The 24,994-nt window shown below is 35.3% G+C and overlaps 1 protein-coding gene across 8 annotated transcripts in view; it reads left to right on the top strand.

The window, feature by feature from the left end:
- KCNT2 (potassium sodium-activated channel subfamily T member 2) overlaps window positions 1-24,994 on the top strand; it is a 398,651-nt gene that overhangs the window by 171,977 nt on the left and 201,680 nt on the right. For all 8 annotated transcript variants that reach the window (XR_012428599.1, XR_012428601.1, XM_005540295.4 and 5 more), the window contains exons 9-12: window positions 11,003-11,183; window positions 12,499-12,663; window positions 14,792-14,928; window positions 17,645-17,708. Coding sequence is in view for 5 of the 8 variants with exons in the window: in XM_005540295.4 (XP_005540352.1) it covers window positions 11,003-11,183; window positions 12,499-12,663; window positions 14,792-14,928; window positions 17,645-17,708 (547 nt within the window). In the remaining 3 variants the exon portion in view is untranslated. The remainder of the gene's footprint in view (window positions 1-11,002; window positions 11,184-12,498; window positions 12,664-14,791; window positions 14,929-17,644; window positions 17,709-24,994) is intronic.

Here is a 24,994-nt window from a genome sequence, read left to right as displayed (position 1 = left end):
TTTTTATTTGAAAGTAAATGACTATAAATGAATTAGAGTAACTTTGATATATATTAGCTAAGCAAAAATTATAAATAGAACATGGTGTGATATTGGTTTATTTTTTATATTTTAGATTGCAATAAATTTTTTAATTTAAAATGTTTAGACGGGATATAGGACAATAAACAAAATGTGTGTTACAATTAGATAACTACCAAAACCAAGTATTTTAAGAAAGCTAATATATATATACACATATATAGTTCCCAGTCACGAAACAATATTAAATTTGATTGCTAGAATATATAAACATACCAAAGTATTTACTAAAATCCACCAACCATGATCATTTTTGCTTTAATGAGACATTATTAAATTCTCCTGCTACTTTTAATTTAATATGTAATTTAAATTGTTTAACTTGGTTTTAACTGACTGAAAAGATGCATCTCTTTTATGATAAGGCAAAATAGAATATTATGCTTATGAATGTGCTGTATTTGAGTACATTTTGTATTTAATTTATCAGAAAATCTCTGCTTATCATTAAAATTATTTCTGGATACAGACACAAAATAAGAACTCACCAAAATTCATTAATTATGATGAAAGAGAGGAGACAGTTTTCATTTAATAATAGCTCCAAAGACATGTGTGAATGAAACAAGATAACAATCTATATTACAATGCCTAATTATCACGTATTGCTTCAAATCTTTATGTAACATGTTTTAGGATTCAGAGATCTAGATAAAATAACTAATATGTCTTATTGAAATATTAATGTTTGTGCATAATGCAAATCCAATACGTTTTCAATTCTAAAATTGTCTTTGGTTTAATTATTATATAATATATAAGTAACAGTGAACTGTCTGTGTATCCACCTGTCCTGAAGGCACACTTTCTTCTCTTCCTTCCTACAATTAGCTGAATTATTTTTTGAAGGGATAGTTTATATATAAGGATATATCTTACTTGAATGATTACCACAGAGCAGTAAAATAAATCTTTATATTTATTATCTTTGAAACATCTCGAGTTGTGTTGCCGGTAACCAAAATAATATGCAATTAAACAATGTTTTACACATGTTGTGTATAGGTACTCTATAATGGGTATCAGAAAATGATGCTATGACTATATAATGTGAATCAGAACAGTCTATTTTCTGGTTTTTTTTTTTCCCCCCCGAGACGGAGTCTCTCTCGTTGCCCAGGCTGGAGTGCAGTGGCCGGATCTTGGCGCACTGCAAGCTCCGCCTCCCGGGTTCCCTCCGTTCTCCTGCCTCAGCCTCCCGAGTAGCTGGGACCACAGGCGCCCGCCGCCACGCCCGGCTAATTTTTTGTATTTTTAGTAGAGATGGGGTTTCACCGTGTTAGCCAGGATGGTCTCCATCTCCTGACCTCATGATCTGCCCGCTTCGGCCTCCCAAAGTGCTGGGATTATAGGCGCCCAGCCTAATCTCTGTTTTTAAATCAAACTTCTCCATATCTTAGCATCATTTTGTAAAAAAACTCTGAACAAGTAATTTTAAAAATACTCTTTAAATGAAATGTTTAGGATTTGGTGAGGCTTGAAGACAGTTTTTTCTTAAATAATGTGAACATTCTACCTTTAGGATTTGATAAGCTAGTGAAAATTTCTGCAAAATTCCCTTCTAAACAATTTCAACTCTTTCAGGAGGTGATTTTTTTTTTTTTACATAAAAACAAGATAATAAAAAGGGAAGTAGTTGCAAAAGTTAATGGGAAAGTGACAATGGAGTCCAGATTGTATACCTATCACAGGCAATTCTGTCTCTAATATGGAGTAATTTGTCTCTTCCGTAAAACATAGCCTAGACAGTTGGATGAATGTTTTAGTATGTACTGAACTGATTGACTGAACTTTTATCAGAGTATGCAGTATTCACTGAAACATAACAGGATTATGAGTCAAGCATTTGATTTGTAAGTCTACATGGTAGCAAAGTTAATCATAAAAACTTTTGAAATACGTTATTGGCATAGACTTTTCAGAATGAAATGTGACTAAAATAAATATATCTTATATTGGAATATGCAATTTTTTTATAAAAGATAAATTTTTAGTTTATTATTTACTTGTACATTACATACGTTGAATGAATTTCAATAAGTAAATCAAATGCATTTCAAATTCCCCAATTTTTCATTTATTATATTTAAATATTACTACCTGAAACAAAAGCTGGAGTTATAAATGCTAGTTACTAGGAAAAGTAAAGCCTATTTTACTTACTTTTAGTACTTGACTATTTCAAATGATATTACGTTAAGTAAACAGTCCAAATAGTGAAGGTGAGATAAATGAGACAAAAGTTTAAGAAAGAAACAAATTAGATTCAGATGCTGTATTCCATAATCATATATATATATATATATAGAGAGAGAGAGAGAGAGAGAGAGAGAGAGAGAGAGAGTATCTACTGCTGAATAACAAAGCACCCCTAAACTTAGTGGCTTAAAATAGCTAGTTGGTTATTTCTCAAAATTCTGTGGTTGATTTCCAGGGCTGATTTTCTGCCAGTCTCACCTTAATTACTCTTTCAACTTAAACAATCTGATGGCCTGAGAGGAAATGGAAGATATAGCACGGCCCTACTATCATGTCTGGCAATTGGAAGAGAACCAAGTAGGACATCTTAGTTCTCTTCCACATGGCCTCTCATCCTCTAGTAGACCGTACCACCATCTTCACAGTGTTGTGGTCTCGGGGTATCAAGAAAATGAGAAAAAGAGCTGCAATGTCTCTTAAGACTTAGCATCTGCAACCACATGATGTCACTTCCATCATATTTATTGGTCAAAGCAAGTCGTTAGTCCAGTTCAGATTCAAGGACCTGAAGACATAGACTTCATATCTTGATGGGTGGTACAGAAATATTATATTGCAAAAGAAGGGTTTGTTGAACATATGAAGACTTGATTTGTTGGCAGCTATTATAATATTCTATCAAACTACAGACTATAGAGGTTTCTTTAAACAGTGAGAATTCCGCAGCTTTTTGAACCTGAGGTTGAGCTGTGTTTAAAGAATATGAATACTGCCCTTATGAGTACATTATGTTAAAAGGACAGACAAAAGACCTGAAAGCACAGTAGGAGACTTTTCTGATAATTTAGGTCTGGAAAATAAATGTTTGAATTAGGAAATACATATTTTAACTATAATCAGAGATTGGCTTTTAATGTATACTCAAGCAAAAGTAAGCATTCATTATTTGAATCTTTAAAAATATGTAAGTTATCTTCCTTTTCTATTTTCTAGTGAAGTATAAAGAATTTAAGCAAAAATTGTTTACACTGTCAAACATATGTTATTTTAAATAAAATTTTAAAACCTGACTTTACAGAAGTATTATACAATTCCATTTTTGGTAATACTAGGCTACATCTGAATATTCTCATAATTAGTTTGGCAATATTCCATAGGGGCAGCTGTGCCAATAAACTGATATGAATCAACTCCTTGGTTTAAGTGTGCTTACAATCTGGCAACTCACACAAAATTTGTAAGCATAAAACGAAGGTGATTTTGCTGGGCCATTTTGGAGACCTGAAGTGAAAAAAGGAAAAGGAAAAAAAGCAAATAAACTCACACAAAAGTTGTAAACAATTAAAATGATGACATATATCTTCCTTTCTCTCTTCTGTCTCTTGATCCTTCTATTTATGTACCTACCCATCTACATAACCATTCATAAACTTATTCTTGACTGTACCAAAATATGTGTGTATATATATATACATATATATACATAAACACAATAGAATATGTATGCTACATAATTTAGACAAATAAGGAGATTATCTTAAAAGGCTGGGAAAGGAACTTCTGGAAAGTAAACATTGAATATTTATTTCTTCATGGTTGTCATAATTGAGCCATGGGCTTGGTGTACCCGTAAGCCATAGTGAGAGTTCACAAATATACACTGATTTTTAAAATAACTTTATAGGGGTATAATACATGTATCATAAAATTTACTCATTTTAAGTGTAAATTCAGTATTTTTTTCATGTATATTCAAAGTTATATATATAAAGTGATATATACCATCACCTCAATTCAGTTTTAGAACATTTTCACCACCACATTCCCACCAACAGTTCCAGGCAACCACTAATTTGCTGGCTGTTCTCTGGATATTTCGTATAAACAGAATCATACAACATGTGGTCTTTTATATCTGACTTCTTTCATTCAACATGTTTTTGCAGTTTATCCAGAACTTGACCTCTTTTAATTTTTATTTATTTATTTGTTTACTGAGTAGTATTCCATGATTGTATTAGTCTATGCTGCTATAACCAAATTCCTGAGGCTGGGTAATATGTAAACAATAGAAATTTCTTTCTCACAATCCTGAAGGCTGTGAAGGCCAAGATCAAGGTGTTGGAAATTTAACATCTGTTAAGGGCCTTCTCTCTACTTTCCAGATGAGGACTTAATACTGCATCCTCCCAAGGCAGAAGGGCAAAAAGGGCCTAGCTGGTTCTGACCTACAATTTGATAAGGTTGCTAATTCCATTCATGAGTGCTCTACCCTCATGACTTTTCATCACCTCCTAAAGGCCCCAATTCTTAATAACGTTGCATTGTGAAATTTAAGTGTCAATGTGAATTTTGAAGGGGACACAAACATTCACACCATAGCCTTCTGCTCCTGGCCCATCAAAATGCATGTCCTGCTCATATAGAAAATACATTTTATTTCATCCCAGTAGCCCCTAATGTCTTAAGTTGTTCCAACACCAATTCCAAGTCCAAAGTCTCATCTAAATATCACCTAAATTAGATATGGGTGAGACTCAAGGCATGATTCATCCTGAGGCAAATTACTCTTCAGCTGTGAGCCTGTGAAATTAAACAAGTTTTGTGCTTCCAAAATACAATGGCGAGACAGGCATAGGATACATTCTTATTCTAAAGGGGAGAAATAGGCAAGAAGAAATGAGTAACAGGTCCCAATTAAGTTTGAAATCCAACAAGGAAAAAACATTAAATCCTGAGGTTTGAGATTAATTTTTGCCTCCATGTCTTGACTTCTGGTCACACTGGGGAGGAGTTGGCCCCTATCAGGCCATGGGAAGCCCCATCTTCTAGGCTTTGCTTGGTATAGACCACACAGCAGCACCTATAGGGTTGGGGTCTAGTATCCCCAGCTCTCCCACACTGTCATTTCATGCTGGTGACTACTGCTATGGGGTTTCAGGGATAGCTCCACCCCTATGGCTCTACCAGGCATTGCTCTAGTGGGGACTCTCTGTGTGGCCTTACCCCTGCAGTAGTTCTCTTTCTTGACCCCAAGTTCTCCAAGGCATCCTTTGAAATCTGGGGAAAGGTAACCATGCCTTCACAGCTTGTGCCCTTTGTGCACCTGCAAAATTAGCACCACATGGATGCCACCAAAGTTTACCATCTCTGACTCCCATAGCAGCATCCTGAGTCACTCCTGCACCTGCTTGACCAGCACTTGGGGTGGCCGAAGGGCACTGCACCGAAATGAAGAAAGCCAACTCTTGAGGCCCCAAAGGTGTCCTGGTTTCCTCTGTTGAAACTGTTCTGCCCTCAAAGTTTTCACACTCTAGAGCTGTGATGAGAGTGACAGTCTGGAAGAGCTCCAAAATGCCTTCAGGGTTATTCTTCCATTGTCTTGATGAAGACCACCTGGCTTCTTTTTATCTCACAAGAGTCTCCTTATCACATGGTTGCTTGGACAAACTGTTGGTGTTTTTTCTGGAGCACAATTTTTATTTACAATCTGACTAGGCTGACTATTTTCCAAATTATTAAGTTTTGCTTCCCTTTTGATTATAAATTTCATCTTTAATCCATTTCTCCCTTGTGGCATTTTACTAAAAGAAGTCAAGAACCACAATACATCACCCTGAACACTTTGCTTAGACATTTCTTGTGCCGCATATTCTAGTTCACCACCTTTAAACTGTGCCTTCCACAAACTATTAGGACACAGACATAATTACCCAGTTTTACCAGTTTGTAATAAGGATGACTTTTCCTCCAGTTTCCAATTAGATATTCTTCATTTCTGTCTAAGAACTCATCAGAAAGGCCTTTACTGTAGGTATTTTCCCCAATATTCTGGTCATGATTGTTTAAATAATCTATAAGAAGAGGTAGGCTACTCTCCTCTTCTGAACCTTCACCAAAATTGCCCTTAAACGCTGGAAATGTAGGCTTTTTTTCTGGCATGTACCCTAAAATTTTTCCTGCCTCTATCCATTACCTAATTCCAAAGCTGCTTTCACATTTTTAGGTATTTGATATAGCAACACCCTATTTCTCAGTGTCAATTTCTGTATTAGTTCATTTGTGCTGCTGTAATAAAATACTTGAGACGGTAATTTGTGAACAACAGAAATATATTTCTCACAATTCCAGAAGAAGGGGAATTCACGATCAAGGGCTCACAGATTTGGTATCTGTTGAGAGCCTTCTCTCTCACGAAGATGAGGCATTGTTGCTGTGTCTTCACACGGCAGAAGGCATAAGAGCAAAAAGAGGACTAGCTAGTTCCCTCCAACACTTTTATAAGATTTCTAATCCCATTCTTGAGAGCTCCAGATTTAATCACCTCCTAAAGCTCACCTCTAAATAATGTTGCATTGTGAATTTAAGTTTCAACATGAATTTTGGAGGAGACACAGACATTCAAACCATAGCAATTATACACTGATTGCTGTGTTGCAAATCTTACATCTTCCTCCAACATTGCACAATATATTTTATTATTCATAGTCTCACTTTACTGTTTTTTGCTAATAGCAGCATTATTCCTAATGTTATTTTGACACATTTCTAATTTGAGGACATTTAACAACTTTTACACTGCTCCCTTACTGTCACCTCATCAATAGCTTTGTACAAATGATTGATTCATTTAAGGACTTGTTTTAAGAATGGTTTGGTGTCTTAGTCCATTTTGTGCTGCCGTAAGATAATACCTGAAACTGGGTAATTTATAATAAATGGAAATGTATTGGCTCATATTGGTTTTGGATGCTGGGAATCCAAGATCAAGGTGCTGGCAACTGGTGAGGGTCTTCCTGCTATCTCATAACATGGTAGAAGGGCAAAGAGAGAGAGGAAGCACACATGAGACAGAGACAGAGAGAGAGAGAGAGAGAGAGAGAGGGAGAGCATGTGAGGGAGCCCATTCCCAGGATACCAACATTAGTTCATTCATGTTGGTGGAGCCCTTCTGACCTAAACACCTCTTAACGGTCTCACCTCTTAGTATGGTACAATGGCAATCAATTGTTTTTTTTTTTCCTCTGGTATCATTTTATTGGATATGCTTGAATTATGTACATTCATAGCAGTATATCATAATGAAGTCAGTGTATTCCTTTTTGGGGGGAAGCTTCTTAATGTTAAAAGCTTCCTAAGCATTATCTGCTAGAACACAGTTTGAATAGCAGTGTAACTGTGTAGTCTGATTATACATATATATATTTTAATATACTTTAAGTTCTAGGGTACATGTGCATAACGTACAGGTTTGTTACATATGTACACATGTGCCATGTTGGTGTGCTGCACCTATTAACTCATCATTTACATTAAGTATATCTCCTAATGTTATCCCTTCCCCCTCCCCAGTCCCCCCCTTCATAATAGGTCCTGGTATGTGATGTTCCCCTTCCTGTGTCCAAGTGATCTCATTATTCAGTTCCCACCTATGAGTGAGAACATGCGGTATTTGATTTTCTGTTCTTGTGATAGTTTGCTGAGAATGATGGTTTCCAGCTGCATCCATGTGCCTACAAAGGACATGAACTCATCCTTTTTTATAGCTGCATAGTATTCCATGGTGTATATGTGCCACATTTTCTTAATCCAATCTGTCACTGATGGACATTTGGGTTGATTCCAAGTCTTTGCTATTGTGAATAGTGCCGCAATAAACATACGTGTGCATATGTCTTTATAGCAGCATGACTTATAATCTTTTGGGTATATCCCCAGTAATGGGATGACTGGGTCAAATGGTATTTCTAATTCTAGATCCTTGAGGAATCGCCACACTGTTTTCCACAATGGTTGAACTAGTTTACAGTCCCATCAACAGTGTAAAAGTGTTCCTATTTCTCCACATCCTCTCCAGCACCTGTTGTTTCCTGATTTTTTAATGCTTGCCATTCTAACTGGTGTGAGATGGTATCTCATTGTGGTTTTGATTTGCATTTCTCTGATGGTGAGTGATGATGAGCATTTTTTCATGTGTCTGTTGGCTGTATGAATGTCTTCTTTTGAGAAGTGTCTGTTCATATCCTTTGCCCACTTTTTGATGGGGTTGTTTGTTTTTTTCCTGTAAATTTGATTGAGTTCTTTATAGGTTCTGGATATTAGCCCTTTGTCAGATGAGTTTTTGATTGCAAAAATTTTCTCCCATTCTGTAGGTTTCCTGTTCACTCTGATGGTAGTTTCTTTTGCTGTGCAGAAGCTCTTTAGTTTAATTAGATCCCATTTGTCAATTTTGGCTTTTGTTGCCATTGCTTTTGGTGTTTTAGACATGAAGTCCTTGCCCATGCCTATGTCCTGAATGATATTACCTAGGTTTTCTTCTGAGGATTTTATGGTTTTAGGTCTAACATTTAAGTCTCTAATCCATCTTGAATTAATTTCTTATAAGGAGTAAGGAAAGGATCCAGTTTCAGCTTTCTACTTAGGGCTAGCCAATTTTACCAGCACCATTTATTAAATAGGGAATCCTTTCCCCATTTCTTGTTTCTCTCAGGTTTGTCAAAGATCAGATGGCTGTAGATGTGTGGTGTTATTTCTGAGGACTCTGTTCTGTTCCATTGGTCTATATCTCTGTTTTGGTACCAGTACCATGCTGTTTTGGTTACTGTAGCCTTGTAGTATAGTTTGAAGTCAGGTAGTGTGATGCCTCCAGCTTTGTTCTTTTGGCTTAGGATTGCCTTGGCAATGCGGGCTCTTTTTTGGTTCCATATGAACTTTAAAGCATTTTTTTTCCAATTCTGTGAAGAAAGTCTTTGGTAGCTTAATGGGGATGGAATTGAATCTATAAATTACCTTGGTCAGTATGACCATTTTCACAATATTGATTCTACCTATCCATGAGCGTGGTATGTTCTTCCATTTGTTTGTGTCCTCTTTATTTCACTGAGCAGTGGTTTGTAGTTTTCCTTGAAGAGGTCCTTTACATCCTTTGTAAGTTGGATTCCTAGGTATTTTATTCTCTTCGAAGCTATTGTGAATGGTAGTTCTTTCATGATTTGGCTCTCTGTCTGTTACTGGTGTATAAGAATGCTTGTGACTTTTGCACATTAATTTTGTATCCTGAGACTTTGCTGAAGTTGCTCATCAGCTTAAGGAGATTTTGGGCTGAGACAGTGGGGTTTTCTAAATATACAATCATGTCAGCTGCAAACAGGGACAATTTGAGTTCTTCTTTTCCTAACTGAATTCCCTTGATTTCTTTCTCTTGCCTGATTGCCCTGGCCAGAACTTCCAACACTATGTTGAATGGGAGTGGTGAGAGAGGGCATCCCTGTCTTGTGCCAGTTTTCAAAGGGAATGCTCTCAGTTTTTGCCCATTCAGTATGATATTGATTATGGGTTTGTCATAAGTAGCTCTTATTATTTTGAGAAATGTTCCATCAATACCGAATTTATTGAGAGTTTTAACATGAAGCGCTGCTGAATTTTGTCAAAGGCCTTTTCTGCATCTATTGAGATAATCATGTGGTTTTTGTCTTTGGTTCTGTTTATATGCTGGATTACATTTATTGATTTGCATATGTTGAACCAGCCTTGCATCCCAGGGATGAAGCCCACTTGATCATGGTGGATAAGCTTTTTGATGTGCTGCTGGATTCGGTTTGCCAGTATTTTATTGAGGATTTTTGCATCGATGTTCTTCAGGGATATTGGTCTAAAATCCTCTTTTTTGGTTGTATCTCTGTCAGGTTTTGGTATCAGGATGATGTTGGCCTCGTAAAATGAGTTAGGGAGGATTCCCTCTTTTTCTATGGATTGGAATAGTTTCAGAAGGAATGGTACCAACTCCTCCTTGTACCTCTGGTAGAATTTGGCTGTGAATCCGTCTGGTCCTGGATGTTTTTTGGTTGATAGGCTATTAATTATTGCCTCAATCTCAGAGCCTGCTATTGGTCTATTCAGGGATTCAATTTCTTCCTGGTTTAGTCTTGAGAGAGTGTAAGTGTCCAGGAAATTATCCATTTCTTCTAGGTTTTCTAGTTTATTTGCGTAGAGGTGTTTATAGTATTCTCTGATGGTAGTTTGTATTTCTGTGGGTTCAGTGGTGATATTCCCTGTATCATTTTTTATTGCATCTATTTGATTCTTTTCTCTTCTATTCTTTATTAGTCTTGCTAGCGGTCTATCAATTTTATTGATTTTTTCAAAAAACCAGCTCCTGGTTTCACTGATTTTTGGAGGGTTTTTTGTTTCTCTATCTCCTTCAATTCTGCTCTGATCTTAGTTATTTCTTGCCTTCTGCTAGCTTTTGAATGTGTTTGCTCTTGACATGAGTTTTGGAGGGGACAACATTCAAACTATAGCACTTGGAAATTGTTAACTCCTCAAGTCTTTTACTGTCTCTTCTTCCTAAATTATAAAAAAAGAAAAAGAAAAGACTTGGTATTTTGGTAGGGATTCAATGTAGCAATTTCTGATCTCGATGTTCATTCGGTGTCTTTGTGTATCACCCATGAAATTGTCTGTTCGTTTTACATGTTACTCAAATATACTATGTGATATTTTAACTACCATATTTGGTCACTAATCAAAATAAGAGCATATCTGGTCAATGTAGGAAAATAACTTACTAATTATGTTTTTCTTAGAAAAATATATTATAAAATATAAGAGCCTAACTATTAAATTGCTTTATGAAATGTGCTTTGGCTTCCAACAGAATAATGATGAGAACTTTTATGTCCCATTTGAAAGATTTAAGTTTAATTCATATTTGTTTCTTTAGCATTTGTGGGATCCAACATCTGGAACGAATAGGAAAGAAGCTGAATCTCTTTGACTCCCTTTATTTCTGCATTGTGACGTTTTCTACTGTGGGCTTTGGGGATGTCACTCCTGAAACATGGTCCTCCAAGCTTTTTGTCGTTGCTATGATTTGTGTTGCTCTTGTGGTTCTACCCATACAGGTAAACATAACCATCTTACATTGTATGAAAATGTACAGAGACATGAAATTGAATCCTCCACATTTAATAAGAAATGGAAAGTGGCTTATCTATCTAACAATAATTTACTAACACATACTATCATTACATTTAAGCAATTACATAAATTACTGCAGAAATGTCATTTTACATTTTCTTAGAAACACCAAGTTGTTTCTTTTATCCTTCTAGTCATAATTGACGGCGCTCATCTCATTTCAATCCTTCAAGATTTTTTTTAAATATAGAGTAATTATATTAAATATAGAATAATGTAGTTTTAAATTATAGGATGTTAGATCAAAGAAATAAAGTTGTGAAGGGTTGATTTATCTTGGTTCCTCAAAATAAACCACAAAATCATACAGTGCAATGAAGACAAATCGATTACTTATGTTGGCCAAATAAAACAAAATCTGGGCCAGGTACAGTGGCTCATGCCTATAATCCCAGTATTTGGGGAGGCTGAGGCAGATGGATGGCTTGAGCCCAGGAGTTCAAGATGAGCTTGGGCTATAAGGCAAAATCCCATCTCCACAAAAAAAAAAAGAAAAAAGAAACAGTCTGAACATGGTATGTAAATATTATGTGGCACTTTGGGGAATGAGTAAGGAGGTTGCAAAGGGACAGATATATAAATGAAATTAAAAATAAGTAGATGCAATCTCTAACTCTTTCCTATAATAAGCCCTGGGTGTCCATGTGTGGGCAGATCAGAAGCAGGCTATGGGGAAATGCAAATCAAACTTGCATATTCCGTTGCAAAACTTTGGCTGCAATGTTTCTGAATAGAATACCTACAAAAATGGCCTTCCTACTCCGATAAATCCATGCATGTCTTTCTTCCTGACATCCCTCCCTTGCACCTTTCACTTTCCTCAGTTGCTGGCTACTGTACAGCTAGAATGTGGCCTTGTGTGTTGTGTTAAGAGTAACTCCTATTGCATGAGATGTGGTTAGAACTTGACAGAGAATGTCGGAAAATAGCAGAGGCTTTTCTGTTTCACTCAGCTCTACTGGACATAAAGCAGAGGTACAAACCTCTTTGTGGCCTGTTATTATGTAATAGCAAAATCATGTTAATATGTTTCCTTAGAGACCTGAAGCCCCTGGGAGGCATTTGCAGCCCTGTAGAAATCATATGAAAAGTCTGTTGTTGAAGGGGAACACTGACAATTAGAATCTCAATGAGTTCCGTCTGGGAAGTTGAAAGTACTTAATAAACAATAGATGTATTGCATTGATTTATTTATTTCCTTACCTTGTTTTTCATTCATATGTGGGAAATATATTACAGTTTGAACAGCTGGCTTATTTGTGGATGGAGAGACAAAAGTCAGGTGGAAACTATAGTCGACATAGAGCTCAAACTGAAAAGCATGTCGTCCTGTGTGTCAGCTCACTGAAGATTGATTTACTTATGGATTTTTTAAATGAATTCTATGCTCATCCTCGACTCCAGGTAGATTTGGCTTATGTTATGTACTATACTGGATTGTACCTACTAACATATTGTCAAAGTCAATTAACTGATGGTGCAGCCTGCTTTGTGGAGGATTTTTATTTATACAACCAAATATAGAAAGAGTAAATGAAGAACCACAAATATAACCAGGAACATAGAAAAAAAATGCTGGAGGAATACACAGTATTTTAAGTTTCCTTCTGTATCTACGCTAAAAGACAGATGGAATAATGTTAATGGTACAAAGAAGATTTTTCTTTGAATTAAAAGATTGCTTTTTCTCCCTTGGGTAGAGCATAAATGATATTTTTATGAAACAGTGAATTTTAAGATAAAATATGATAAAACAAGAAGGAAACCATTTCAATATCATCTGCTCAGTTAAATACTGCAGAATTTTATCAAGGATTGCTAATGAAAATGTGGAAGTCTGGGACTTTCATTTTTTTTCTTCTGTTTCCTGAAGTATAAATAGGTCCTATTTGTATAGCAATACACAATCAAAAATTGGACAATAACTAGGTGAATTGAGAATATGAATTAAGAAGAAACTTTTTTTCTGTCTATGCAGATCAAATTCTTGAATATTTCCACTTTCTGCTATGGGCCACGGCATTAATCTCCTTTCCTGATTACTGCACTTAATATATTTGAAGGTCTTGTATTAACTCAACCAATTTGTGTCAAGAAGTTGAATAACTCTAGACTTCAAGACAATGCTTAGTATATCTAATTATCCTTTCCTTACAAAACATAGAAATATTGATTTGTGAATATTTTGGAGACCTTTATAAATACTATATTTTTGTGTTTTAAAACACCTAATTTACAATTGATTCTTAAATGGTAGAATCATTTTGTTCTGTCTGAAATGACAGAATCATTTTGTTCTTATTCTTTTGTTTTCATTTCACTCTTTTCATGTTAACTTGAATTTTTAATAGCAACTCCATACTTATTTGTTTTTTTTAATTATTTATATTTAATTAATTTCAAGCTTACTTATTATAACCCATAAAGAAAATCCATTTGGGGGAAAATTCTGATCCCATGGTTTATTAGCCTGTTCTCACACTGCTATAAAGAAATACCTGACAGTGGGCAATGTACAAAGAAGAGATTTAATTGACTTATGATTCCACCGGCTATACTGGAAACATGGTTGGAGAGGCCTAAGGAAACTTACAGTCATATGTAATATGAAAGGGAAGCAGGTGTGTCCTCACATGGCCAGAGCAGGAGGAAGAGGGTGTGATATACACTCACTATCAGGAGAACAGCAAGGGAGAAATCTGCCACCGTGATTCAGTCAACTCCCAGCAGGCCCCTCCCTTAACATTTGGGCTTACAGTTTAACAAGAGGTTTGGGCAGGGACACAAATCCAAACCATATCACACAGTCATTAACTTTGTCTAGTATCAATGTAGAGAATTATTTAAACTCCAGAAATTCCTAGTAGATATATTTCACAGCGGTAAAATGGTGAAAGTTTACCAGAGAATTTTAATTTCTATAGATCATTGTTTTAAACCGTTTCACCACTCAGATGTAATTTTCTCCAAATGACCATATATTTATAATATTTTGATATAATGTTCTTTTAATTTATTTTGTCAGTATTTTCAGTGTTTTTATGAATCCTTATTCATTCAAATAGCCACCAGAAACTGTTTAAAATTATTGTATCATAATTATATAGCCAAATGATATAAATCGCTACCACAGTTTTGATCCTAAAAGTAATGAAGTATGAATTGATACTTAAATGTTTCTGCCTGGTGTTCAATGTATATTTTAGGATCAGTCCGTGGATAGAACTAAATCTTCACAATGTGAAAGTGTGTGCCAGGTATAACCACTGATTACCTTCCCTTATGCTCTTAGTAAGATTGAAATAAGTTGAGATGAACTTATTGGTTTATGAGATTTGTGTATGTCCCAGTTGTATTTATTATGGTGTAATGCTATTTAATATATGCACAGGTTTTAAATGTGAAATTTTATTAGCAAAAGTTCATTTCAGTTTTATCATATTTCAGGTTTTTCTTAGATATTTTATTTTTCAATGTAGTATAGCATAAAACATTATTGTTTCTATTCCATTGCCCATTTTGTTTTGAATAGGATTATTATGTGGTGATTTTGTGTCCTACTGAAATGGATGTACAAGTTCGAAGGGTACTGCAGATTCCAATGTGGTCCCAAAGAGTTATCTACCTTCAAGGTTCAGCCCTTAAAGATCAAGACTTATTGAGAGCAAAGTAAGTATCCCTGCCTTTCATCTTGCAGCTTACAGTTTTGAGTGACTTAATATTTTCTCTTTCCTCCAAATTTTAGCAATTTTCGGTGTTGCAAGATGTGTTAATGTTTGAGTGTAGACTTTTGCCTTAGTCCCTCTGCTGGCCAAACTAAAAGGTTAAAAATGTATCATGAAATCAGTGTGTTTACTCCTCTTTTTCAGCCTCATCTCAAGGCAGAATTGTTCAGCAGACTGTGATCACACAACACAATGAGAAAAGTGGCCCAGTATAATTATCTTAAGCTGTCAGAGATTCACAGAGGCATCTAGACTCACTGTTAGAGTAGTCTCCAAATCCCTGGATACTGTTTTTATCCCACATATAAAAATTGTGGGCTAAATATGATGTGACATACCAGTGCAGTGTGAGTTAGGGTTTACGTTTTAAAGACCTTGCACTATGTATTGGACAGAGAGCACTTGTGTTCCCTGGGGTCAGAGACAAAATGGTTGCTGTGGACTAGAGGAATCAGAAAGGTGACAGGTCTTACTTAGCTATCCTCTTCTTTTTGTGCATGTACCAGGCAATTTGTCTTAAAGGTGACATGGTCTTAAACGTTTGTCACAAGTTAACGAGTTATATCATATGAGCAGAGTGTGAGTATTATTGAGCAGAGTGTGGACACCAGGGAAACAGAGTTTCTGCAAAACAATGTCCTTAGTTTCAGATGCCGGAAGGTGTCTTCAACAAAAGTGGTTTTGCTCAATATTTTCTGCTGTTTTTAAAGTTTTAAACATGTCTTCATGTTTATCCTTGAGTTGCCCTACATGCCCTTCTAGATTTAAAAGTCTCCCCACTGAATTGAATATCATAAGTGCTTTATACTTTTTTTTTTCTTTCCTGGATAACCTGAGTGTGCACGAGTGGGTGTGTGTTTGTGCCTGTCTTCACCGTGTTTGCAAGTGTGTGTGTGTGTGTGTGTGTGTGTGTGTGTATGTGTCTAGTGGGGGTTGGAAAAGAACAGAAGAAAAGTCAACTGTTTTGTGGAACAGACTTCCAGACTCCTTTGTGCTGCATAATTCTTCAAATGATGATTAGATACCTAGTCAGGAACTCTGATGTTACCTTTGATTTATATATAATGAAGTCAATTTAACGGAGTATTTTTTCACTGATTTAACTTCTGAAACAAAAACATCACGAAAAACTAGCAGGATATAATGAGTGTTACCTAATTGGAAAGTTACATTTCTTTGAGAGTATATTCATCTTTTAGGTGGATTAAATATATTTGTGGTCAGTGTACATGTGACAGTTCTATAAGTCATCAGATTTTCCCAGCACATCAGGTAAACCCTGGTTTTAGGTGTTTAGAGTTTGCTATCTATACTCATTATTTGGGTGTGCTAGAGAAATAGACGCTTAGATACTACTGTAATCTAGATCTTTGTATTAATTGGTGTAAGAATCAATATTCCTTATTTATTGTATGACAGCTAAGTTCTTCACACAATAAGCATGAGTAATATTCATATTATGTTCAATATGAATTTGTGTAATATATGGAGGCTTCTTTCTATCTAACAAATTTATCTGAGTTATTGGTATAGCTATTAGTATCTAAGCTATATACTATTTAGGATTAATATAACTAATTTATTACTAATAGTCTTAAAATGATCTCTTGGTAAAAGCAATCATATTTACAAGAAGAATTCCTCCATGGGAATAAAGGAAAAGTGAAGGGAATGAAGGGGAGAAAGAGGTAGCTGGCTGGTCATACTCAAAAAGCTATTTTAAAAAATAAGAGTGACGCAGTATCCATTTTTATGTTCATTTCCAATCTTAGCGTCCTATAAAAGATTTGGGATTTAATATAAACTAATACATTTTTCAGTGCAATTCCTTATGCATAGAGCATGGAGTAGGATTCTCCAAACAAGTTTCATAGGTTAGTCGCATGAGTTTTGAATTGCTTCGTTGAAAATGGTATTTAGAGAAAGTTATCCAACACTCATATTATCTTAATAACCATGGCGCAACATCTTCCCACAACTGTTTGGTTTGGTCTTATTTCAAAGACTTTTATATTTCCTCTTCATAGAAAATTTTTTTTTGGAAAACATTTACTTTATCACAGTGAACCACAGAGATAAATCATTCCTCATTTTGAAAATAAACATTCCTGTGCTTTTGGAACATCATGTATCAAACACTAAAATATACTGTGTCTTCATCACTAAACTTAGGAAATATTGAACCCTAGCATGAGGGGAAGGGGCTTGGGAAAGGATGAATGATCTCCAGGAAGTATAAATACAGAGTAGAGTTTGACTTATGAATACAGAGAAGCTGTATTCCACCCCTCTTAGTTTGATTCAGACATTACAGTTAAAATACGATTAGTCATAAAATAAAGACCAATATATCCCCTTAATTTACTCAAAGCATGCATATAAAATACATTTAATAGTAAAAAGGAATAAAGTTTGACTTTTATTAACTTTTGTCATAAAACATTGAGTTATAATAGACAACCCAGTAGCAGATTTTTTTTTCTTCAGAGTCAGATATAGTTAAGATCTACTAGAAATTCAACTTTCATTTAAGCTTAAGGATACACATGGTCTACATGTACATTTTGTGCAATATATGGACTAAAGACTTAAATTCTATTTTTCAGAAAACGTGTAGATATTTCAGTGTGTGATTGTTTTGTTTTTCCATCTGTATTTAGGATGGATGACGCCGAGGCCTGTTTTATTCTCAGTAGCCGTTGTGAAGTGGATAGGACATCATCTGTAAGTTTCTAAAATCTCTTTTAGTAAGTTGTGCTTTCCATTTTAAAATAATTTTTTAAATTTGAATTTTTAAAAATCTGCCAACATTAAGTATTGGTGACCTTAAAGTTTTACTAAAAGGAAACAAATATTACAGAGCTGCCTTTTCCTTAAGAACAGTTGTATCGATTGTCTTAACAAAAGTGTTTTTCAAATAGTTTCTACAAATACTCTCATAATCTGTTGGTCAAAATGAATCATATATAAACAGAACTAGACCCCTTTTTGTAATTAAATATGTCTTATGAGTTGTAGTTTTGTTAAAGTGGCCTCAGTTTTTTCAACCTTAAGACAAAACAGATGGAACACGCATTAGAACCAATTGGAGAGTTTCTTAAAAATATGCATTTGAGAACCTTCTATTCAAGATATTTGGGGTGGTAATCAACAATCTTTATATTTTTAAAAGCTCCCCAGGTAATTCTGAAACACATTTCAGTTTGGTAACCTTTTGCTTATATGATATTTATGATGCATTTTTTAGTTCCACAGTTCTATTAAACTTATAACTAAATTAAATTGTATAAAGCAAATAATGGTATAAACTGTATTTTAAAATTTTCATTTTATTACTTTTAAAAGTGCTTCATTATTTTATGTTCAGTAAATTCTACTATCTCCTGTGTTTATAAGCCATTGACTCCATCTGTAGCCATTATCTGTGGTGTGTGGACATATGAGAACAATTGGTGGTTTTTATAGCAACTGGGAAAAGGCAAAATGTGCATAAGTCTTTCAGGTATATGTTTTATTCTCTTCTGGAGCACTTAATAGGCATACTCTTTTACATTAATCTAGGACTGTAAGTTCTGAATGGGCAGGCTCTGTGTTGTCCTCATTCTAATTTACCTAAACTACTTATCTATGTCTAAGATTTTAAACTGATTTTCTCATCTTTCATTTGGAGTGACAGCTATTAGCTGAATTGTGGCCGTGCAAAATTCTTATGTTGAAGTCCCAACCCTTAGTACCTCAGCATGTGAACTTATGTGGTGATAAGGTGTTGAAAGAAGTAATAAATTTATAATGAGACCATTAGCATAGGCACTAATCTAATATGACCAGTGTCCTTATAAAAAGAGAAAATTTGAAGGCAGCCATGTATACAGGAAAAACACCATGTAAACATGAATTTGGCAATATACATGCCAAGGAGAGAGGTCTGGAGCAGATCCTTTCCTCACAGCTCTCAGGAAGACCCAACCCTGCCAACACCTTGATTTCTGATTTCTAGTCTGTAGAACTGTGAGACAATAAAATTCTGTTGTTTAAGCCATCCAGCTTGTGGTATTTTGTTTGGCAGCCCTAGAAGCTAAGAGACAGGTGGATCACGAGGTCAGGAGATCGAGACCATCCTGGCTAACACGGTGAAACCCCGTCTCTACTAAAAAATACAAAAAAAAAAAAAAAAAAAAAAAAAAAAAAAAAAAAAGAGTGTAGACCAAAAAATGATTGGAAAACTTTAAAAATTTTTTTGAAATATATTTTTATATATATACTTTTTCTTTTATATATATATATATATATATATATATATATAAGAAAGCTCCCCGCTTTCTTCACAATTACTACCTGAATTCAGATCAGACTGATTCATCAGTTCATTTAAGCACTGCTTTAATCGTCTATTAATTGGTTCAACGTCGTAGGTACTCCAAACATGTTTACCGAAGAAATGAATTTGAACTGAAGATAATCAAGTGTTTCTATAATTGATTGACTTATGTCATTGTGAGTGTTGTGCCCGTTCGAGTGGTAATTTGGCTTTAAAATATTTTCAGTTTTTCAGTATGTATACTATCTTTGTGTAACAAGGGAGGTGTAAGCATTAGGAAATAAATACATAATATCTTCTAGGGTACCCTTTATAATGTGAATTTGGAAGCTTTTAGTTAATCAAATGTATTCTATTTTTTTTTTTTCCTGACACTACTAAATTGGAAGAAATGAGTTAGAAGATTTACACCTATAGGGACAACAGATTTGGTAGATGAGAAAATACTAATTTTATATTAATAATAATTTTGCAAGCTGCAAAGCAGATGGATGAGTGGCAACAGTGAAGGAAGTAAAAATTTAAGTTGAGACAGGAAACAAATTAGCAGCAAGCTGCTTTTTGCAACGGAACCTCAACAGTCTCAGAAAATAGAGGTACCAGATGTCTCTGAATGTAGGGTTATATGTATGACTAAATATATGAATACTGGTTATAAGTCTGTAAGAAAAGTAAGTTCTCTGAACCCCTCTACATATCCATTGCAGGTTACTTTCCTAATCCTGGTAAAAGAGTTTTGGATAATTTGATCCAGGGATACTCTCTACTCAGAAACACCACCTACAGTTAAGAGTCTAGGTACCATGCTAAAATTAAGGGAATTAAGAGTAAGTTGCCTCAGTGAATGCCTGTGAGAACTGTTACAGCCTGATCCATATCTCTATTGATGTTGACACAAGATTGGAGGAGTTTCCTCGGGGGAAATGATTCAACACAAGATAAAATGCCTTTTATCAATCAATCAAAAGTGTGTGCCTCTGTGTGTGTGTGTGTGTGTGTGTGTGTGTGTGTGTGTGCAGAGATATGAAACCTGGTGTTCCCTGGTGCAATATTAAAAATTGATAACTCTAAAATAAAATCTATATGAAAAAAGCTCTCTGCCTACACTCAAATACTAATCTCTTTTGAGTGCTTAACTCCTACTTGTATTCAGACACCAGACACAGGGCTTTGAGGACATTTCTAACAAGAACAAGAAGGAATAAGCAACAAACAAAAAACACATGCACAAAAAGAGAAACTCAGAAGAAACAAACAATACCATATAGTTCTGGGAAAAGAAATCAATCTTAAAATATATATTTAATAAATATTCCTAGTTATATGAGAATATCGTACATACATAAAACAAGTATAGTAGACTAGATCACAAAACAAAACAAGACATTCAGTGAACCTGAAAGAGCTCCTGGAAATTAAATCTAGCATAACAAATGAATAATTTAATAAAAAGCCTAGAACGTAAACCTAAGGACATTGAAGAATGAAGAATAATAAAATAATCAATAAAACCAAATAGTGTAAAAGAAGAATTTAAAAGGTGAGAAAATTATGGTAGCTAAGGAGAAGCAATATCAATATAGTAGGAATTTAAGAAAGGGATTTTATGAAACACTGGGGTAGAATATTATGAAAGACATAATGCACTCAAATTTTCCACACAGAAATTGTCAAATTGAGAGGGCCCAGTCATTATACAATTAGGACTAGAGAAGTTCTGTGCTGGTCAAGAAGAAGGAAACAAAAGAAAAGCCAAAGTAAAAAGGAAAAGGCATATGAGGAAGAGGAAAAATAGGAGAAAAAAGAAAATATTCAAAACTAAGGGTGGAAAGTTAGAATGTCTTCAGACCTCTCATCAGTAATGGCAGAAGACAGTGGGACAATGCTTTCAACATTCTGAAAGGAAATATTTTTTCACTTAGAATTTTGTATCCTGGCAAAAGTTTGGTCTAGTAAGAAGGTAAAAAGAAGTTATTTATATAAACTAAAGATTTTAAAGAATGCACAACTCTCTGGAAGCTGCTGGAAGATGTGTTTACCAAAAACAAGGAATGAGTGAAAGAGAAGTAGCTTCAGGGGATCCACCACAGAAGAGAATGAAAATTTCCATACTAATGGTGGAAGTGGACCCTAAACAGCAGGCTCTCAGTGCCAGCAGTCAGACCATTGTGGGGAGTGGAGAACTTCGGGAAGGCCACCTCTGGGGAGGAGACCAAGCTGGTGTTACCTGATGTGGTTGAGTGTATTGAGAACAGCTTTCCACTTCTGGTCACGTGTTTTGGATTGCAATGCGTCTCCCCTTTTATTTTCACTTGTTGGAGCCCTAACTCCTAGTTCTTCACAATGTTACTGTATTTGGATATAGGGCTTTTAAAGAGATAATTAAGTTAAAATGAAGCCATTAGGGTAGACTCTAATCTGATATGGCTGATGTCCTTAAAAGAGGAGAATAAAATAATAGGATATACAGAAATATCAGGGGTGCATGTCTACACAGAGTAACCAGGTGAAGAGGCCAATGTCACAGGCCTCAGAGGAAACCAGCTATGATGGGACCTTGTCCTAGAACTTCCAGTTGCCAGAACTGTGAGAAAATACATGTCTTTTGTTTAAGTCATAGAATCTGGGTTGTTTTTGTAGTTGTTGTTGTTGTTTTTGAGACTCGAGTTTTGCTTTTCTTGCCCAGGCTAGAGTGGAATGGCTCGATCTCAGCTCGCTGCAACCTCCACCTTCCAGGTACCATTCCTGGCCAATTTTAAAATATTTATTCATCTATTTATTTTTATTTTTATTTTATTTATTTATTTTTGTAGTTTTAGTAGAGATGGGGTTTCTCCATGTTGGTCAGGCTGATCTCGAACTCCTGACCTCAGGTGATCTGCCCGCCTTGGCCTCGCAAAGTGCTGGGATTACAGGTGTGAGCCACCATGCCCGGCCAAATCTGGGGTATATTTTTAATGGTAGCCCAAGCAGACTAATGCATGCCAGATTCTAAATTAGTAACGAGTGGTTAGAAAACTAACAAAGGTCAAAAGAGACAGTTAGAAAGGAAAACAGATCACTCAAGATTGGAAATATAATTATAGCACTCAACATACCATATTATGAAAAACAGCCATAATAATGCAAACACTGAAGATTGGTTTTAAAAAAATTATTGAACTACAGTCATGCACCACATAACATTTCAGTGACAGACTGAATATACAATGGTAGTCCTATAGGATTGTAATGGAGCTGAAAAAATCCTATTGCCTAGTGACATCATAGCTGTTGAAACTTAGCAGTGCAGAGCTTACATGTCGGTGATGATGTTGACTAAGATCAATAGGTTATACCCTACAGCGTAGTACGTGCTAGGCTGTGCCATTTAGGTTCTGTAAGTCCAGTCTATGCCCAGTGACAAAATCGTCTAATGATGCATTTCTCAGAATTTATCCCCATCGCTAAGTGACTCATGACTTGTATATTCAAAGGATGGGAAAAGGGAAATTCAGAATGAGGGATGAGAAGAAAGATATACCTTTTTGTTTCATAATAGAAAGCTGGTAGATAATAATTTAAATTGAAAAGCAGGAAATAATAATAAAATCAGTTAGAAATATGGAAGGAGGTTAAGAGAATACCTAGTTTTGGGGCTGTAAAGGGACTGCCTCTGTGGAGTGGAAATATGGTGTGAGAGTAGGAAGGAGAGAGGAGGCTGCACTTACATGTTATGGAACTTGTCTTTTTGAACTATGCACTTGTATAGGTTTGATAGTATTTTTAATTAAATGTGATTTAGAATATGCCTTGGTCTAGGAAAAATTCATTAATCTGAAAAATGAGCCATTAGTTGTGAGGAGGTAAGCAGGCTTCTTGTTACATGAGTTTCATGTAACCCTTGAGATGTCAGTATAAACATGAGTAAATTTGCAGTTGAACTGCCTGTATTTTTTATATATGTACTTTTTTTGTATTTCAATAAAAATCTATTTACAAGAAAAAGTGGCAAGCTGGATTTGTTCTCCAGGCCCTCATAGTTTGCTGACCTCTGCTATAGATAATTAATATTGTTTTAAATTTTTTTCTGTGAGTATATAATAGATGTATTTAGTTACGTTAAGTGAAATAAGCCAGGCACAGGAAGGCACACATTGCATGGGATCTAAAAATCAAAGCAATTGAACTCATGGATATAGAGAGTAGAAGGATGGTTACCAGAAGCTGGGAAGGGTAGTGGGGGAGTGGTGATGAGGAGATTGGCTTGGTTAATGGGTATAAAATAAAATAGAAAGAATGAATAAGACCTACTATTTAATAGCACAACAGTGACTATAGTCAATAATAATTCAATTGTACATTTAAAAATAACTAAGAGTATAAGTGGATTATGTGTAACACAAAGGATAGATGATTGAGGGGATGGATACTTATATATTTTTAAATTCAACTTTCATCTAAACTTACTAATTAAATTATTCTGTCTTACTTTTACTTGTGAATCAGGAGAAGATATAAGGCATGCCAAGTGAAGCTTCATAAAATAGGTAGAACTCAATAGCTGTTATACTTTCGGAAAAACTGTTTAGTAAAACAGGTAGCATATATAGCTGTGAAAAGTTTAGCAGAATAGAGAGGGGTCAGTAGGTAGAGTAGTAGCCCCCTTATCCACGGGGAATAATTTCCAACATCCCCAATTGATGCTAATTATTGGTATAATTACCGATAGTACCAAAACCTATATATAGTATGAACAAATTTCTTTTTTCTTCTTTACAATTTCATGGATACAGGATTCGGTCTTTTTATAGATCTTAGCAACCTCAGCATATGATATTTTTCTTTCCTTAACTTGAGAACTTTCACCTTTTCACTTCAAGGAGGCACTTGATGGCTTCTTTTTGGCATATCCAAATTGGCAGCATCGCTACTCTTGCACTTTGGGCCACTAAGTAAAATAAGGGCCACATGAACACAAGCACTGCAATACTTCAAGAGCCAATGTGATAACTAAGACGGCTAGTAAGTGGCTAATGGGTGGGAAGCATATATAGTGTGAACATACTGGACAAAGGGATGATTCATGTCCTGGGTGGGACAGGGTGGGAGGGAGTGAGATTTTGTGCTACTTAGTATGGCATGTAACTTAAAACATATAACTTGTTTATTTCTAGAATTTTCCTTTTAATATTATTCTGTCAAAGTTGACCTTGGGTAACTGAAACTGTGGGAAGGCAAAACTGTAAAACTGTGGATAGGGGGACTATTATAAAAGGAAAACAAGTAAATTTTTAAAAACCTACCAGGGAAGTCAGTGTCAGAATTGGGGCATCTTGAACAAAGGGACAACAAGAGAGTGCCTTTGAGTCCTGGTTACTGGGTAGTTTTAGGTCTTGACAGACAGAAAGGGTAAGGAAGAAAAACTCATGTTCATGAGCGGTACAATATCTCTGCTACTTTGGCAAAGACTGGAATCTCTTTTAATTGTTTTATGTTTGGATGTACAGGGACTCATGGAAGTGTCTACAGCCCTTGGAGAGATAGAAGGTTTGAGGGACTTGGTTATAAAATAGAAAGCAGACTATTCCTAATGTGCTTATATCTGGACACAACAATAGGCTGTATCATTCACGTCTTTTTAAAACCATTTATATGTATATTGGTGAGCACAATCATTCAAATAAAGATGTATACAAATTATGCATTATGC

This window comes from Macaca fascicularis, chromosome 1, assembly GCF_037993035.2.
Source record: "Macaca fascicularis isolate 582-1 chromosome 1, T2T-MFA8v1.1".
Taxonomy (NCBI): Eukaryota; Metazoa; Chordata; class Mammalia; order Primates; family Cercopithecidae; genus Macaca; species Macaca fascicularis.
The sequence above is the reverse complement of the archived record's forward strand: the minus strand, read 5'-3'. Positions and strand labels throughout refer to the sequence as shown.